Source organism: Hippichthys cyanospilos, chromosome 8 (genome assembly GCF_059441005.1).
Source record: "Hippichthys cyanospilos isolate Australia breed blue-spotted pipefish chromosome 8, RoL_Hcya_1.0, whole genome shotgun sequence".
Lineage (NCBI taxonomy): Eukaryota > Metazoa > Chordata > Actinopteri > Syngnathiformes > Syngnathidae > Hippichthys > Hippichthys cyanospilos.
Genome location: NC_142376.1, coordinates 19,083,556 through 19,101,482, shown reverse-complemented (window position 1 = coordinate 19,101,482; position 17,927 = coordinate 19,083,556). Strand labels below are relative to the sequence as shown.

Sequence of the window (17,927 nt, the reverse complement as noted above, 5' to 3'; positions counted from 1 at the left end):
AGCAATTTTAAATGAACATTTAGACCATGGGTGTCAAACTCATTTTAGTTCGTGGGACGCATGGAGGAAAATCTATCCTCAAACCAGCCGGACAGGTAAAATCATGCTATATATCTTAAAAACATTTAGTGTGAATTAGATGCAGAGTTTTGCTCTGCACACTGTCCTGGTCCTAACTGGCCCCCAAATAGCAGGGCTCAACTGTAAATACGGTATATTGTAGAAAAGTACATTTAGAAATGAAAGAAAAAGTTTAATTACCGGTAACTTTTTTGGTGTCTCCTATGTGTCACAATATACTAGAAGATGAGAGCTTCATTCTCTTCTTAGATTTTTGCAACACTTTTGATTCTATTGAGCACAAATTTATTTTTAAGGCATTGGATATACAGTGGTACTTACAAAATTCATTCATTCCTGAAGTAAGTTCATGATATGAATCTTTCATAAGTAGAGACATATTTACATGTAAATAGCCCAATCCGTTCCAAGCCCTCAAAGATTTTCCTAAACCCTTGAAATGAATGTTATTAAAATATTAAAATGCATGAACAACAATAACAAATACATATTAGAAATACATTAGTCAATATTAATCAAAGTATATCATGTAAAGAATAATAAAAAAATGTTCCTAAACCCTTTAAATGAATCATATTAATGGTAGTCATTGACAATAGGAATGCAGTTCACTTGCTTGCCTTGATATGGTGTTTCAACATCACCAATCAAATTAGCAAATTTTCAAGGTCAAATTCTTTCATGTTGATCAATGATAAACAAACGCAATTTTTCCCCACAAAAGTATTATATTTGGAATATACAAGATATTAGAATTAGATACATATCTGGAAACTTAAATATTGAGAGATGGGTTAATAATATATTTTTAGTCGTCAACTACTGAATGAATATGGTCAACTGTTTACACCTTGTGATTTTTCAGTTGTATTTGATGAAATATCAGAAGGTTCTCGAAGGTTATTCATTTCTGCTCTGAAGGGTCAAAATTGTAACATACCAAATTTAAAACCAAATTAGCTATTTAATGGTAATACAAGCTCACTTCTAAGTGATTAAGCCACAAATTGTTCTATATGGGAAATTTTTCAAAGGGATACTGTTTCCAAACCTGCAGTAGTTTTTTTTTTTTTTTTTTAATTGGCATAATTCAAATGAAGATATAGACTGGAAGAATGCTTCGCTTTTGCCTAGGAAATATTTAATCAGGAACAAAGTGAAAATACGTCATAGGTGTTATCCTGTAAAAATTAAGATGCTAAAATATAATATTAATATTGACACATTGCATTCATTTTGTTCTGTTGAAGATGAAACAATATTCCATTTGTTTTGGTACTGTATCATTGGCCTCAGATAAAGTATTATTAGTTTAATAATTAATTAAATTATTAATCATTTTGGCAAAGTTTCATGTTCACTGTGTAAATCGGTGACCAAATTTTGCTGTATTTAGATTATTATTGTTGATGTATGTAAATGATAAAAGTTGTTCTTTGAACCCCAAAGCAATTCAGGCGAGAGAATTGTGCAGACTTTGAGCTAATTTCACTTGTATAATTTATTTACATTATTGTATTTATATTTATTTTAATTACTCCATTACCCTTCATCACCTCAATTTGACCAGTTCTAGTTTATTTATTTGTATTTTTACAAATAAATTAAGTAAGTTAAATAAAATACGTTTTACAAAAATTATAAAAATACTCACACTATGTGCTGACAGATGATCAGTAAATAAAGTAAAATTAAAAGTAAAAGTAAAATTACAAGGAAATACAAGAGGAAATACAAGACTGACTGTTTATAAATACAAAAGGGACCAAAGCTGAATGTTTGGTAATGGCCCAGATGGCGACACTGCCCATTGGAAATCTCTTCAGGGCAATTTTACCTGCGCAAAGCTGGATGCTAATGCTCACGTGAATGTTCACTTTCTTTAGTGATCAGCAAGACATTTGGAACAAATATGGCAGCTGGTCACTTCGGCTTGTAAATTGCAGTGCTAATATTTGCATCGCTTGTAAAAGAAGGAATTCTTGTATATTGTAATGTTCGTTATTCGGCATGAAGAAGCCTAACAAAGAAAGGACTGAGTCAGTTGTCATCGAGCACTAACATGACATAACATGGAGCACTCGAGCGCAGCCGTTTGGACTAACATGCTTGTTAACTGTTTTTTCTATTTTTCTTTCAATAAATAAAGGGATCGGACAGAACCGTGACTGAGTGAATCATTTCACACACACACAACGACATTACAGTATTATATAACCTTTGTATGTTAAGCACATGTGAAGAAAGTGACAATAAACTTGGCTTTGAAACTTGACTTTGACTAAACATTGGACTGATGGGTTTGGTCCAATTCATTTCTCTTCACAAAATCATTTTGCGGGCCGGATTAAACCTCTTCCTGCGCCAGATCCGGTCCCCTGGCCCCATATTTGACACCCCTGATTTAGACCAAAGAGGCGAAAAGGGAGTAGGACAAAGCAGGACGCAAGCCAGGGCTAATTTTAATAAACGATCGCCTGGCCCCTTCCTGTAGTTTTGGTCAAAAACTAAAACTCGTTAGCATTGATCCTGGCTCGTAGCTCCATTGAGCTGCGAGCGCCATTGTGTTCTGACAGACAGGTAGAGGTGGAAGGGAGGATACAGCTTTTGGCAGGAAGTTTACAAAGGCAATAGATACTGAGAAAGTTGAGAAGCGAAAGCAGGATACTGGACGTAATGAGGAAGATTAATAAAGTGAAACATTAAGGGTATTAATTTAACAAGTTTAATGTTGTTGTTTTTTTTGTTTTGTTTTTTTTACAAAAATCTAAATAATGGAAAAGCACATCTCTGGATGACACTTACATGACGATATCCATATCATTAAATTCCAATCTGAAAAGGGTCACCCCAAAACCATTAGCATCCTTATAAAAGGCTGATTTTTATTGGAGCCAGCTAATTAGAATGTACATGAGACCAGTAACTGTACATTAGCATTATATAATGGTATTCGTGAGGAAAGAGGCAGCGTGAGGGGGTGTAGTGCGAAGAAGAGCGAATTAGAGTGTATCACAAGGGGGAGCTGTCATTGGGATTATTTAGAAATATAGCTGGGACTTTTGGAGGTGGCTCAACAAGGAAACTGTAGATGGGGCAATTATAGAAACTGTATCTTTTCCACAAGCAAACATCCTCATGGAGAGGTGTAAATATTTTAGATGCTGGGTATACACAAGCAGGAATTATAGTGATGCCACAAGAAGCTCATTATCACAATACAAAAACTGTTGAAAACTGGGAGTGTGGCAAAATATCGGTTTTGAAATATACTCTATAGGTATTCAATGACACCACAGTTGGCCTTTTCGACAACTCAATTAGCCATGTTTAGAGGATGAAAAAAAAGCAGCATGACCCCAAGAACATCATCCTCACACTCAAGTGTATTGTGGAAACATTGTTCCTTGCACTGTGCCTTTAGCAGACACACTGCTAGACAAAGCGATGTACTGGGAGATTTTTGACGACGGCCTCATTTCCACAGTAAGAGCCATATAGAAGGTAATGGATAGATCTTGTGGGAAGGAAATGAGTCCAAATACTGGCAAATACTATAACTTCATTGCCTAAAAAAATGTTGGAAGATTCAAAACAAGTTTTGCTTTTATTTTACCTAGCATTTAGCATACATATCTTCCTCTTAGAATTAAAATGTTTGAGGCATGCCCTGCTGCTTGTGACAATTCTCCTCCAGTCTTTTCCACTGTCGATATGGGTGCTTGATCTTTAGCGATGTGCAACGCGGCCACTTCAGCGATCACGTGCCATCATGACCCTTTCTTATCATATGTGGTTCCTTGTGTAAATGCCTCCTCCTCAGTAAGCTGATTTTTAGCGGGTGTTTGCTGGTTGACACAGTCTTGTTCCGCTGGCAAATCATTTTACATGCTCGACTAGGTGTTTCTGTTTCAGTTACCAAAGTAAATTTGTTGTGCTGCTGCCTTTTATTGCAACAGGCTTTAAATGAACAGTTGCAGTGAGGTGTTACTTGTTCCACATCTGTCGCCACAGAAACAAACCACTTCCAAACCACTGACAATACAACTCCTGTCTTTTAGGAAGACATGATTTGGTTTCTTTAGCCGTACCTATGTGGCGCTAGCCTTTTGCCGCAGTAAGAGGAGAGTAAAATATCAATTTTGTTATTATTCTTAAAAAAAAAAAAAAAACTATACCGTCAAAATCCATCCCAGGCCTTGGTAGGAATAAACATGATGTCACAAGGCCCAGGGTTGAAACGCATCAAAAATCTGATGCAGCTTATGCTCCGAAAAGGATCATTATTTCTTTTTGTGATGTGATTCTCAGCTTTCTTTTCTATAAACTCTTTCAGGATCAGGATTCAGGATGTTGTTAAACCTATGCACAACTAGCCAATGACAAAAAGTGAAAACTCACCACTGTTATTAATCACTCTTATTTTGCTTTCATAAATCACAAGCCGACATCTCTTATAGTAAACGAAGTGTTTTGAGCTGATGATTAGCAGCCATGGTGACCACAGTTTGAAATGCCTGAAGAGCAGGGATGAAGCAAGACAGAAATCCCATGAGACGAGATGTCTCATGAAGATGTCTCTTATATGCCAATGTTTTACCACACAGGTGATTTGAAGGTAGCCGGATTTTCTCCTGTAATGCTGCAGGTATTGAGTCTTTCATCCTTTTATTTTCTACAGCCGCTTCTCCCCACTAGGGCCGCTGGCTTGCTGGTGCCTATTCCAGTTGTCTACAGGCAGTAGTCAGGGGACACCCTGAATTGGTTGCCAGCCAATTGCAGTTGAATCTGTTAATATTGGGACAACAATTCAAAAATTGCTATTTTTTTTTGTGAAAATCATTATAAACACATAAGACTGTATAGCACAGTTCTACATAATTATGAATTACCAACTTTTATTATTTTTTGATGATCAACTTTTTTTTTAGATCTAAAGTCTAATATTTTAGAAAACTGTCACCCCATAAATTTTGGACAATGAGGCGAAGTGACATCAGACCCACAGGACACAACATGTGAAACAGTGTGTTTGTTTAAAAGTGATCAGTCGGAACAGCAATTGTGTTAGGCTATCAGCATCAGTGTGCAGAGCCATTTAAATCTATTAAACCATCTTTGAAAAGTAATTAGACTGTTCTCGCCAGCGAACATGGAGCACTCGAGCGCAGCTAGCTAGTGGCTAATTTATGCTAAATGTTCCGCTTAACCTTTGCAACAGGCACTGTACAAGAAAATATCAGCATATTTAAGTTGTTTTTTGTGCCCTGAATTGCTGATTTCAGAACAACGTTGTGTTGTTTATATGGAGAGCCACGACTTGCGACTCACTTCAGGGGCATCAATTTGTGCAGTACAAAGATTCAAGTCTGTGACACACTGCAGAGAACAACTCCAAAATAAAAGCATACCAAGGCGAACGCCTCCATATATTCTTTGGTATGGAGCGGGTGATTTTGCAGTTGGCTGGCTTCTCACAACAGTTGGATGTATGTTCTACTGTCTTTCACAGCAGCAACAAGCAGTGCGGAGCATTAACACACAGCGCAGTGTACCTTGTCACTCCACTGCCAAAAAAAAAAAAAAAAAACAGACCACAAAAAGAAAAAGATCTTGTGCTATGCTGGGACAAGGAATCTTGTGGTATTCTATTCTCGAGAAATCCGGCCATTATAATTTGCTGTTTAATTACAAACCTTATTAAAATGTCATCCAGTTTGATATTTTGGCGTAAGGGTATGCTAAATAAGTCTGGAAGAAAAGCTGTATCTCTAAGAAAAATATTATGTATTGTCATATAAGGTATATTTGTGAATACTATTGAAAGATAGGTGGCCCTCTGGCCGCCATAGGCCATTTATTAGTCAATTGATACAATATGTTCGTGTTTAGGGGTTGCACATACAAGTGTCAGGACTGACAATCATTTACACACACATTCAATACCACTGTCAGTGAGTGGGACTTTAATATATACTGCCTGCATGGAAGTCAGTTGAGTGACCATAACACCCTCAGTGTCATTAATAAAACAACCCGCAGACCCAGCCTAAGTGGCAATTTTACCCCATCAAATTGTTCTCAGGACTCATTTGGGCAGCTCCCATCAGCAAGGGATTCCATTTGGGAAAATCACTGATGCGGTGACAGAGTGTGCAATAAGAGTAACAATGCTTACAAGCTTAACAGAGCCTATCACAGAACTGTCAGCCGCCCTCTCCTTTCTCCAATTTCCTGTGTATAATACCCCTCTTTGCCACCTTCTCGCTCCTCCGAGGATGCAAATGTTGACAAGTGATGGGCTAAAGTGAAGCTCAACAAGTGTGGGAAGCCTGGAGACAACTGCATGAGTCCTGATGGTACATTTAATCTGCTATTAGGAGTCCTGCTGCAACAAAAGCGACAAGCTAACCAGTTTGCCCTGGAAACAATTTAATTCAGAAACAGCAAAAGTATCATTCTAGCCAAGGGGCACCGCATGAATCATTAAGTAGGATGTGCATGACATCCATCATCGCTCAGTTAAATGGACAGAAAGATTTTTTTTGAAGCGGTGTGTATGTGTGCGTGTGTATGTGTGCATGTGTAAGCGTATTCATTTGTGTAGGTGATATGATCCCTCTATGTGCCTTGTGAGGTGGAAGAGGAGATTACTGCAGCGCACTTCTATAATTACCTCTCATCTCTCAGCCGCTGCTCTCAAACACAACAGGGAACGCCAGGCAGGCTACCGCACGCACAGCGGAATGCTCCACAAGCACAATGTAGCAGGCTGAGGGGGATTATTTCTAGAGGGTTATATTTCACTTGAACGTTGATTTGAGAACACCCACACTGCCTTTAAGTAACACAGGTTAGCAGTGAGAGCACACACACACTCAGCCAAACACACAAGTTGTTCAAAAGTCAGAATGACTCACCTGAAGCTACCCTTCCCACACAAAATCCCACTTAATAATCCATTCTCACAAGTATTCTTGTGCTGTATAGCTTTTTGTTGTGTATGTAGCAGCCTTGACAGAAAAGCAACCGTCACAGTATGAACACACAACGCCTACTGTGACATCCAAACTGCAACAATAATGGTAACGCTTCAAAATATCAATACACAGCTTTTTGGAAGTAGACTACAATTGTCAGCGTCTTGTTTAAAGTGTCACTCGCAGTTCAAAACGTCCTGTCTGTCACACATCAACATTGACGTTTAATGAGAGGAGCTGTCGTGCACATGTAAACACGTGTGAGCTGGTTTCAACATTTCCAAGCTTCTAATGCTTCTCTGGCTTTAGTCAAATGTTTGTCAGCGAGTCTTGACGTTTTACTGCGCGCTGAACAATCGACCAACAAAGACCTTCCCGAATGGATCCAGGACGCACACAACGAAAGCAGAAACCAACTTACACTATAATTGTTATTATAAGAGTTGCAAGTTGTATATAGTTGTAATTATAAAAGAGCCTGTCACGATGTTATAGCCACTGTAACATCGTGACAGCCTTTTAAATGGCATACCTGAATTGGATAGTCTATATGATAAAAGTGCCACTTATTTAAGTATGTCAACGTGGAATTGCATACCAAGCACTATCGACACAGCTTCGGCCAGCTATTTCGTCATGTGTGACCCAAATCTGTGGTGGGGGAAAAAAAAAAAAGGGGGGGGGGGGGGTTGTCTTCCAAAAGACAACATAAATCGCGCTTAGTGATTACATTAATCAAAGATTGTGATATTACAGTAACCAGCTGTGAGCATATTTATTCAATCGGAAATGTGTATGACAGCAGTCAACCAGATCTCAGCCTTTCTTTCTCTACATCGGTTTGCATGTACAGCTGTCACAAGTCATTGATTAATCAACAGCTAATTGATTATTAAAATATTATAAAAAAATCATTTTTGAAAAATGTCATCCTATTGTCTCTTGGACAAACTGACTTTATTAGAACAAGCTTATGAGGGCCTACGGAAAATTTCTGTCGGAACCCATGCGCCATGGCCGCAGCTATATTTGTTCCTGGAGGCCGAGTCGCGACGTAGAGTTGTTGATAGACAAGTCCGGATGTTATTAGCTGTACATCAGCTTGCACAGGCTTCCAGTCACTCAAAGCACACAATTCAAAGCGGATGGGTGCCCAAATAATAAGAGGAAAAACAAACAAGCAAGAAAAGTACTACTTTTGTGCTCCTAAACCTATTCAGAATGAAAATTCATCACAGAAAGGTGGCTGCATAGCATGGCATAGTATGGCTAGCCGGTGAAAACTTACCGAGAGTAAAATGACCCAAGCAGGTTAGACACCTTAACCGAGCAGTATATAAAAGGAATGAGAAGACATCTGGGTTGTTCTGTTTTGTTTTGTTTTGTTTTTCAAGCTTTTTGGGCCAGAGGTGCAATGAATACACGGGGAGAATGTGCTGCCTGTAACCTACTCCATTATAGTATATCACTCAAACGTCAACCAAATGTGAGACCAGTCAATGCATTAAAATAAGCTGCATTTTAACTAGTTGTGTATGGTACAGTACAAACAACCTCGGAAATCTTCTATTCTGAAGTTGTTCCCAGAAGTTCTTCCTCGCAACAATGGTCAATTTGATCTATTCTTAATCAGCTCCGAGATAAACAAAAGTGTTTTGTTTTGTTTTTTCAATTTTATCCACTGCAAATTGGTGTTGATGCCATTTTCATTCCAAATCAGAGGCCTTTTATGGCTGAAATACATATCCATGTTGGCCCAAACTTTTACTTTACTTTCCAAAAAGATTGGCGAGAACAGCAATCACTCCTGTTTAGCAACACCTAATTATTTAGTTGTTTTTTTCGCACTTTATGCAACAACAAAAAAAAATGCAAAAATATTTGATCGTGACAGCCTTATTAAAGGCATAAACAGAAGTAAAAAGAAGAAAAAGAAGAAAAAAAAAGGAGTAGATAATGGCCTCAGCGAATGGCCAGCCATGCCTTGCCATTATCTTCCAAAGATACATTACCTCATCAGTTTCATGTGAGGTGTATTTCCAAAGCAACATGGGGTAAATGAAGCCATATGTGCAAGGTAAATCCTCAAAAACAGAAAAACAAACAATCCTGCTCATTAATGGAGCAAGTATCACCCAAGTGATAATGTGGAAAGCATGAAAATGCAAACGATGTTTGTAAAAGTTCCTGACATATTAGCAGTTTAGCCGCTAACAATTAGCTGAAAACGAATCCATCCATTCATTCATTTTCTTGGGCTTTTATCCTCACTACCATCACAGACCTGCTGGAGCCTCTCCCAGTTGTCTTCAGGCAGAAGGAGAAGTACACCCTGAACTTCCATCCAGCCATCCATTTTCTTAAACAGCAATTTTAGAAGCATGTTTTCAGTGGGCTGGATGCTATTTTCTGCCTGTTCAGTCTGGAGACCTCCATTCTATGTCAGTGTCGTTTAAGGGATTTTGGACATATTACGTGGAGCAAAGGGAAGCACAGCTGCCTGTGACGACACATCATCCTTCTGTAAAGCAGAGATGCGTTCAGGCATGAGCTGGGAACACTTTTGAGGCAGATGGCACTCAGCAGCGCTCACATTAGCCGGGGGCTGATAACTATGACCTCGGGAGGCTGCAGGGAGAGAAAACATCCCATGAGAGGGGTGTCTGCTCACTAGGGGGGATATGGGATACACAGATACGCTCACACTGCACGGCATAAAATGAGCCGCGAAATACCAATAGTGGGATTCCTCATCCCTTGAGGATTTACGTTTTGTTTCAGTTCACCATACATAATAAAGCTTATGAACGTGTACACCAATGAATACCACAAAAAATAAATCAATAAAAAGATATTTATTTGAGGCAAACAAGAAATGAAATCAAGAATTATCAACCAACTTCACTCCATAGGTATTTTCGTGAGGGATGCCACAGGAAATCTCCCATCTCGCTTAACTGGTCTGAATATTATGGGTTTGTTCATCTATCTTTGTCAGTGATGTACAGTTGCAGGTAGAACAATGAAATACCCTTTTCTTGGTGCTCAAGTTACAATTAAGCAATATTTCCCCCTGTTCATATATGGCAGTAGTGTGTTGAGAGCATTTTCTAATGTATAACGTGCATCAACACAAACTTAATCCACAGTGACAGTGCTCTAATATACTGCCATATTACTCAGAGATGACGAAACTGCATGATATCTGCAAATGCCGTGATTAAAAAAAAACAACATATTTGTCTCTCTTCCTACAATAGTATTTCTCAGCCTTCAGATCCATTTTCTGAAGGAATAATGGTTTTTTTTTCATTCATAGATAAAAGGGTTCAAGCGATTGAATGCCAAAGCGTAAAAAAACAATTCCAGGCATCTCAACGTTTATCTCAGTGCAAACCAAAAGCAAATTACCCCCCAACCCCTCCTCGCCACTCAGCCTGGTCAGCAGCAATCACAATTCAAAAATTCTTCACAGCAGTCACCAGCATGACATAAACACACACATGCAATAGATTCAATATGGTTTCATCATCCTGTCAACCCAATTGTTCAAAAAATCTCCCCATATTGGGGGAAAGCTAACGATGGACATGCATGCAATTGATCAAAAAGTTCCAACATAGCAAATTTGATGCATTTAGAGGGTGTCCAAACTCGGTCCTCAAGGGCCACTGCATGTTTTCCAGGTTTCTTTCCCTCACACACCTGATTCAAACAATCAGGATCATTATCAGGCTTCTGCTGAGCGTGTTGATGTGTTGATCATTTGAATCAGGTGTGTCGGGGAAGAAAACCTGGAAAACATGCAGGACAGCGGCCCTCGAGGACCGGATCTGGACACCCCTGATTTAGAGGATCACCAATTTTCGACTACGTATTTAGGCGGGCACATTCTCCCCCCCTTCATGTGTAAAAAAAAAAAAAAAATGACGTACACATGGTTTTGTTTTTTAAATGCTACACTACCTCACTAGGCTACACGAATACACATACTATGGTTTCATTCGTTTCCAAGCATGCTAAGCCACTCGGTGACATAGTGTTGCAAAATTCCCCCCAATCAGAAAGAACTTCTGTCTCTCAACATCACCGTCGTCAACATCTTTCGTGGGAATTGAGTGAGGACGCAAATCTCCAATTTATGCTATTTTATGCTAAGACTTACTTGCATTTGACATGTGTTTCTTTATTAGTACTGTTTGGATATGAGTGGAGTGACAGACTCACCCACCAAATTCCATGAGGCTACATTATAAGTCATATTTTAGATCTGTCACTGTGCACAGCCAATCACCAGTGCTGGGAGTAATGCATTAAAAATTCATGTAATTACTATATTGCATTACTTTTACTATAAAGTGGTAATGTAATATATTTCACACAAAAGAATAGTAATATTGTACTCTTTACAAATGAGAGTAAAGTAATGCATTACGATGATTTTTAGCCTGGAAGGGGTGGTTTTTTTGTTGTTGTTTTTTTTTGTTTTTTTGCTGTTTGTTTGCTGTTGTAAGTATCTACTACAGCAGCAGATGACAGGTTGGACAAGATGGACATACGGCCATTACTTTCAGTTCGTCAGAGATAAAGACAAGAAGAATACAATTGTTAGGTCCACTTTGAGCGTGACACTAAAGAGCTGTGTCCACTTGGCCAAATAGGACCAGTAATTTGACAAACCATTTAGAACGGTGAATTTCGCGAAAAGAAGACATGCGGAGGACAATGGCAAATGCAGCACATGCAGCACCTCCTGCTCGCCGTCATGAAAAACGGTCTAAATCTTTGACACTATTCCTTTAAGCCAATCTTTCACTGGTTGTGTAATGAGCATAATGGGCTACATATAAAATGGCAAATCCATATTTCCAGTTATGGAGGTGAGAGTAATATAAAAGTCATGCAATAGTAGTGTAATGCATTACATTTCAAATACAGGTATTTGTAATGTACTAGTTACTTTGAAATGACAGTAATAAGTAAATAATCCATCACAGCTTTGAAGTAATTTGCCCAACACTGCCAATCACTGTGCACTGACGGAAAAACAACAGAGGGGAGAAGACGCAAACCCCACAAAGCTCGGCTCACCTGTTTGGTCACGTGGAGTCAGCAATTCGAGTCATGATTGGTTCATGATTGGTACTTGAGCTTCGGGGTACAGCTCATTTTCAGTCACAGCAAGTAATAACATTTGGTTTTAAATTGTGCATGAAAAATAAGGACCTTATCAATTATAGACAAATTACTAACTTTTTGCCTATCTCTTTAAACAGGAACCTGTGCAAACAACACAGGTATGCGCTTTAAACGACTTGGTTTAATTCAGAGGACCTAGTGAAAACATATTGAATCTTCGTTGAGCGCACGACACCCGGCAGTGACCCAAAGGCCGAAATCACTCACCCGTCAGCGGGTCGTATGAGCCATCCAGCTCCCGGGAGTCGGTCAAGCTTTCGCGGTTTTTGCTCTTCATGTTCTTAATTCTAGACTTCCTTCCGAGCGCGCCGGGAATAGGAAGGAAACTGTTGGCTGCTCCCCCGTGTGTGTGTCAAGAAGAGTGTTTTCAGGTTGTTTTAAATGAATTGCTTGCACCTGTTAACGGGCAGCATTTTGCCGAGCCATGGTGCTTCGAAACGCGAGGCGTGCGATGTCCCGTTTTCTCTCTGTGCGTTTTGCTGTCGACTGAGCCGCGCGCGCGTCTGCGACCGCCCTCGCCCGTAATACGCGCGCCCACGCCACACATACGCACGCACTCGCACACACAAATATGGATGGTCACAAGCGCGCGAGGCTGGACAAAGGAGCTGGTTCCTCGGCTCTCAAGAAATGACAGTAACTCTCACAGCCACCGACAAGTGCATATACACAATTCCATCATGCTTTTGAGGCAATTCGTTATGGGCTGTAGTAAATTATTTCCTAAACTTTATTGAACCCAAGACAACAAGGCCTACCCTATTTCATATCATTTTCATTTATTACACAAAATCTCAAGCCATACCATGTAATGAAATGTCAAAAATATAAAGTGGTGCCTGAAAATTTGATCTTAATTCAATCTGTGATTACTTATAGAAAGAAGCAAATGGAAAAATGCTAAATCTGCATGTTTATGGCCTTTATGTGGGTTTGTGGTTTTTCCCTTGCGAATAATAATCAGTTAAAAATGGAAATTATTTGGGCATTGTTTATAAGTGAATCAGAAAATACTTGATTTATTGTATCAAAATCCAGTATATGCTGAAAATCATATGACCAAACCAGGAAACCAGGTTGCAGACTTTCTACTATCCCTTTCTGCTAATGGCATGATGATTTTCATCAGAGTCGCTATTCTCATATACTACAATTCAAATCGATGTAACAGGCCACTAAATTTATATTCAAAATAAAACAGAAATGTATACGCATCTCCCGTCAACTTCTGTAGTACGCTGCGCCATGACGTCACCATGCAGCCTGTTCAACATTGTCAAGCTTGCGCTGCTTGAAAGCAGACTTGTCGCTTTACACGCGGCGGCAAGTTTAAATGTTTCTGTTCTGCCTTTCAGGCAAGTTTCCGTTCATTTGTCCGAGCTGACTCGTGTTCTGAAGCATTGTTTTTATTTTGCCACAAGCAGTGTAAACAGGAAGTGTGGTGAGCTTGCAGCGTAGAAGTTACACATTTGGGGAAGAGGGAAAAGTGCGAGCTTCACCAGTGCCCAGGAAGACGTATAAACTCCTATGGGAGCAACGGCTGTATGTATAATGTTGTTAGTTAAATTGTTAGGGTGATATTTGAACGCTAAAGTAACGTATGATGTTAGTTTAAGGTAATTGCTGCCGAATTATTCCCATATTATCAATTTAGCTGCTCACTTGAAAAAGTTTATTTTCATATCTTGTTTCTCTTAAGCAAATTTTCATTTGGGCAAAAGTTTTTCACACAATATTTTGGTACTGCAAATTTCTATGAAAAGACAATGTATCTTGTTCTACCCTTTTTTTAAAAATTTTGTTTCATCTTATTTTATACTATAAAAGCTATAACGTTTATAGTTAGCTTCAAAAAAGTGGAAAAGGGCATGCTCCTAATAAATGTAAAAAAACAAAAAATACCTGTCTCCCTTTGTTATTCTATCTTGTAAAGAGGATCCACATAGAATAATTATTCTTTGAACTTCTATAGATTGAAGCAGAAATCATTTAATTAATTAAATTGGATCGTTTTGAATGAAAAATCATTGCGAATCAAAAACTGATTCTGAATCGAATCGGAGACCCCAAAATCGGAATCGACTCAAAATGTGAGACAGCCAAAGATTCCCACCCCTATTAAATATGAAAGGATTAACAATTCCATTTACCTTTGAGAGAAGTGAAGCCACCGGTGGACATCATACGTTGCCACTCGCTTAGCTCATCTAGCTTGAATACATTGCTTTTGCCATGGCATTTTCACATTATTTTCTGTTTCTCCTCTCTACACCAAAAAATACCACCTTGAACATAAGTCTGGGACAAGCCCTAATTGTGCCTTAGATTACTAACGGAAAGTTTTCAAGTAAATCTCTAATTGTTACTGGCTGCCATCCGGCTTCATTTGAGAGAGTCCATTGATGGTCCAATGACATGTAAGCGCGTGTGTATTAACTACCATAATGACGGGTTGATGAGACAATGGCTTTGAAGCCCAACTTACTAAAACGTTTTCTTTATGGTTGGTGTCTTCAGACAAAAATTAAAGTTACCCTGGGATGTGGTCGCTCTTAAAGACGCGAGTGTCACCACTCTTTTCATGCAAAATATAATTTATGAACTCACCCCAAAGAGTGGTGCCAAAAGACATTACTTTGAAAGATCAAAACACAGAGTAGAAAGAGGTACCGCGATTCAAATTTATGAAGGTTCTGCTCATTTAGATTCTGCCTCTTCCTGATAAACAAGAGGCCCGCAATAACCAAAAGGCTTCCATTTTGCTGTCACCCAAAACCAACAAAATATTTCACAGATATGGTCGATTGGACACTGATTGGATTTCTGTCTGCACTGAATAAAATGAGATGAGGGGAGCCAGATTTTAAATGAAGCCGAGAACGAGGACAAAAAAAAAGGGATGCTATTGGATTGATGTGCGTTGGGTTGGATGGGATTTGATGATGCTCGCAGCAAATGAAGAGAATAAGCGAGTTGCTGATCAGGAGGCTGTATAAGGCTGCAGGGTGCCCAATCAAGGATTTATGATGAAAGTTGACAGTGGGTGCACACACAAACAACACCCATAGATACTGACCCAACAATTTAGAAAAGTAGAGGCCCATTTTCAATGGGTTTGAATCAATATTTCCTGCAAGCGGTTACGTATCTGAAGAAAAGGTTTCTAATATTGGAGGTGTAAACAACAGGATGAATCACATTTCTTGGTCAAAAGCACATTTATTATGAACACAATTATTATTATACTATTACTACTACTACGGCTAGGTATTACTGTTAAGATAATAGTAATAACAACAGTAATAACAGTGATTTGCCTTGTATGCACACAGATTTGATCACCCATGAAATATTTCAACCAGTCACATCTACAACACTCAAAATTAATCAGAACAATTTAGAAAAAAAACAGTACCTGTTTAAAGTACATGAGCAATTCTGAATTTATGTCAACCTAAACAACAATAAAAAAGTATATATATATATATATATATATATATATATTATAATTATTATTATTGTACCAATATCTAGGAAAACATATCAAATACATAAAGAATATATTAATTTTCTTCATAGTATAATTTAAAATGTATCATTTAATAATGTATTAATATATATATATATATATATATATATATATATATATATATATATATATATATATATATATATATATATATATGATATATATATAGTCAAATGCAAATCAAATGACTTCAGTTTCACTTCATGAAAACATTCATATTGTCTTACTACATTATTTACACCACACAATGTGCTCTTTGACTCAAATTATACCTTTGTTGCTGTTGATGTTTACAAACACCTAGTAAAATTGTGAAACGAATGATTGTGCAGAAATAGCAGGAAAATGGGGAAAAGAGGGCGAAGGAGCATGCATCAAAGCATTGAGATGCACTTTTTGGCTCTTCGCACAGCCTCAAGGTGAGTCACCTGCCCTTGGCACTGAACTATGAATATTAAGAGCACAAATCACCACTGAGAGCCCTAAAGCAAAAAGGTGCATGTTTGTGCATTCAAATCAGATCTTTAAACACCTTCACCTCTATCCAAGAAGTACGGTCAAACCACCAAAGATGTAACTCACATTGGACTTTAAAGTGAACTACTACAACTTCAATACGTCCGGCCGCTGCTAATATGACCGCAGCTGCGCGAGACTTCTATATACGGTGGGCCACCATGTTACGACGTTAATCCGGTCTGCGGTTGAGGTCGTAAGGCGAATTCGTCATATAACGGGCAATCTAAACCTGTGTTGAATAGCTAATGCGTTTAAAACCCCAGGTAAACACATTAAAATTGTACATACATATTAACAATTGGTACCAAAATAATATAGTAAGTGCTACGTATATAAAATATACATGCATACAATCAAAAAACATAAATAAAAATTATAGAAAGGATTTATTTACCATTGAATGCCGCTTGGGATGCCCATATTCCCTAATAAGGGTTATCTCCAGCATCGTTTCCATATAAATCATCTTCTTACTTCTTTCTTTAACATCACTAGCAATCTTGGGACCCATGGCTAACCCTTTCAACTTTGAATTAAGCAGTAAAATACACTATAAATATGATTTTGTAACCACTCACAATCGAACAAAGCTTTACCCTTCCGCCATTTTTAAAACAAATGAGGCCGCCCAATAGCAGACCATCATCTCCGTGAGGAGACGCCAACCAATAGCAGACTAGCATTGTGGTCATGCGTTGCATGGAAGCAGATAGACGGCAATTGTGAATAAGTGCAATTACCTAAAAATGCCAGCAGATGAAAGCAAAACAACACAAAGAAGGGATGAAAAAAAACTCAGTATTCCACGTCGCTACATGAAAATAACGTCAGGGATGTTGTAACACGGGGGTCCTCTGTATGTGTGTATATATATATATATATATATATATATATATATATATATATATATATATATATATATATATATATATATATATATATATATATATATATATATATATGTGTGTATATATATATAAATATATATATATATATATATATATATGTATGTGTATGCCAAATCATTAGGGTCATGGAGGATTTTCTTGCTTAAAGATGGGAAAAAAATAGTGAATGCCCATAATATCGGGAGCAGCCTAATCAAAAAATGAAGATTACCATGCAAATAGTTGTCACTGGTGGTATTTTGGTTCCCCCCAGTCTCACGAAATAGAGAGTAAAAGGCTCCTTGTAAGCAGTGTTAAAAAAAGCTTCAAATGAGTGAATCACACTTGGTTTCATTATCGTCCTCCAGCGCTCAGCTGTCATTTTGGCCTCTCAGCTGCCAGCGCCCGTAAGATTGATCATGTTTGGTGAGACTTAGTGACTGACTGTCTGACGGACTGACGGAGTGACTGACAATATTCAAGCACACCCACCAAGGCACACAAACACAGATGAAAACAAGGAATGCACATCACTGTTTTCAATAGTTTTACTGTCCCTCTTTTACATTATCTGCTACATTCATTAAAGCACATCAGGGGGTACATGAGATATTAACAGGGTTTTAAAGGTATCAACAAAGGTTAATTAATGCTTTTCACAGCCACAACAGCAACAGTACATTGGTAGGTTGGGAATGGACCGGACAAGACCACACTTAAAACCGGGGGTAA

General features: G+C 38.3%; 1 protein-coding gene across 1 annotated transcript in view; it reads right to left on the bottom strand.

Annotated features, from left to right (window-relative positions):
• The window catches only part of LOC148420437 (A-type potassium channel modulatory protein KCNIP2-like), a 151,061-nt gene extending 138,323 nt beyond the window's left edge, over positions 1 to 12,738 (bottom strand). The window contains exon 1 of the mRNA XM_088421178.1: positions 12,468 to 12,738. Within this exon, the coding sequence (XP_088277304.1) occupies positions 12,468 to 12,537 (70 nt within the window). The 5' untranslated portion in view covers positions 12,538 to 12,738. The remainder of the gene's footprint in view (positions 1 to 12,467) is intronic.
• Positions 12,739 to 17,927: the final 5,189 nt, after the last annotated feature.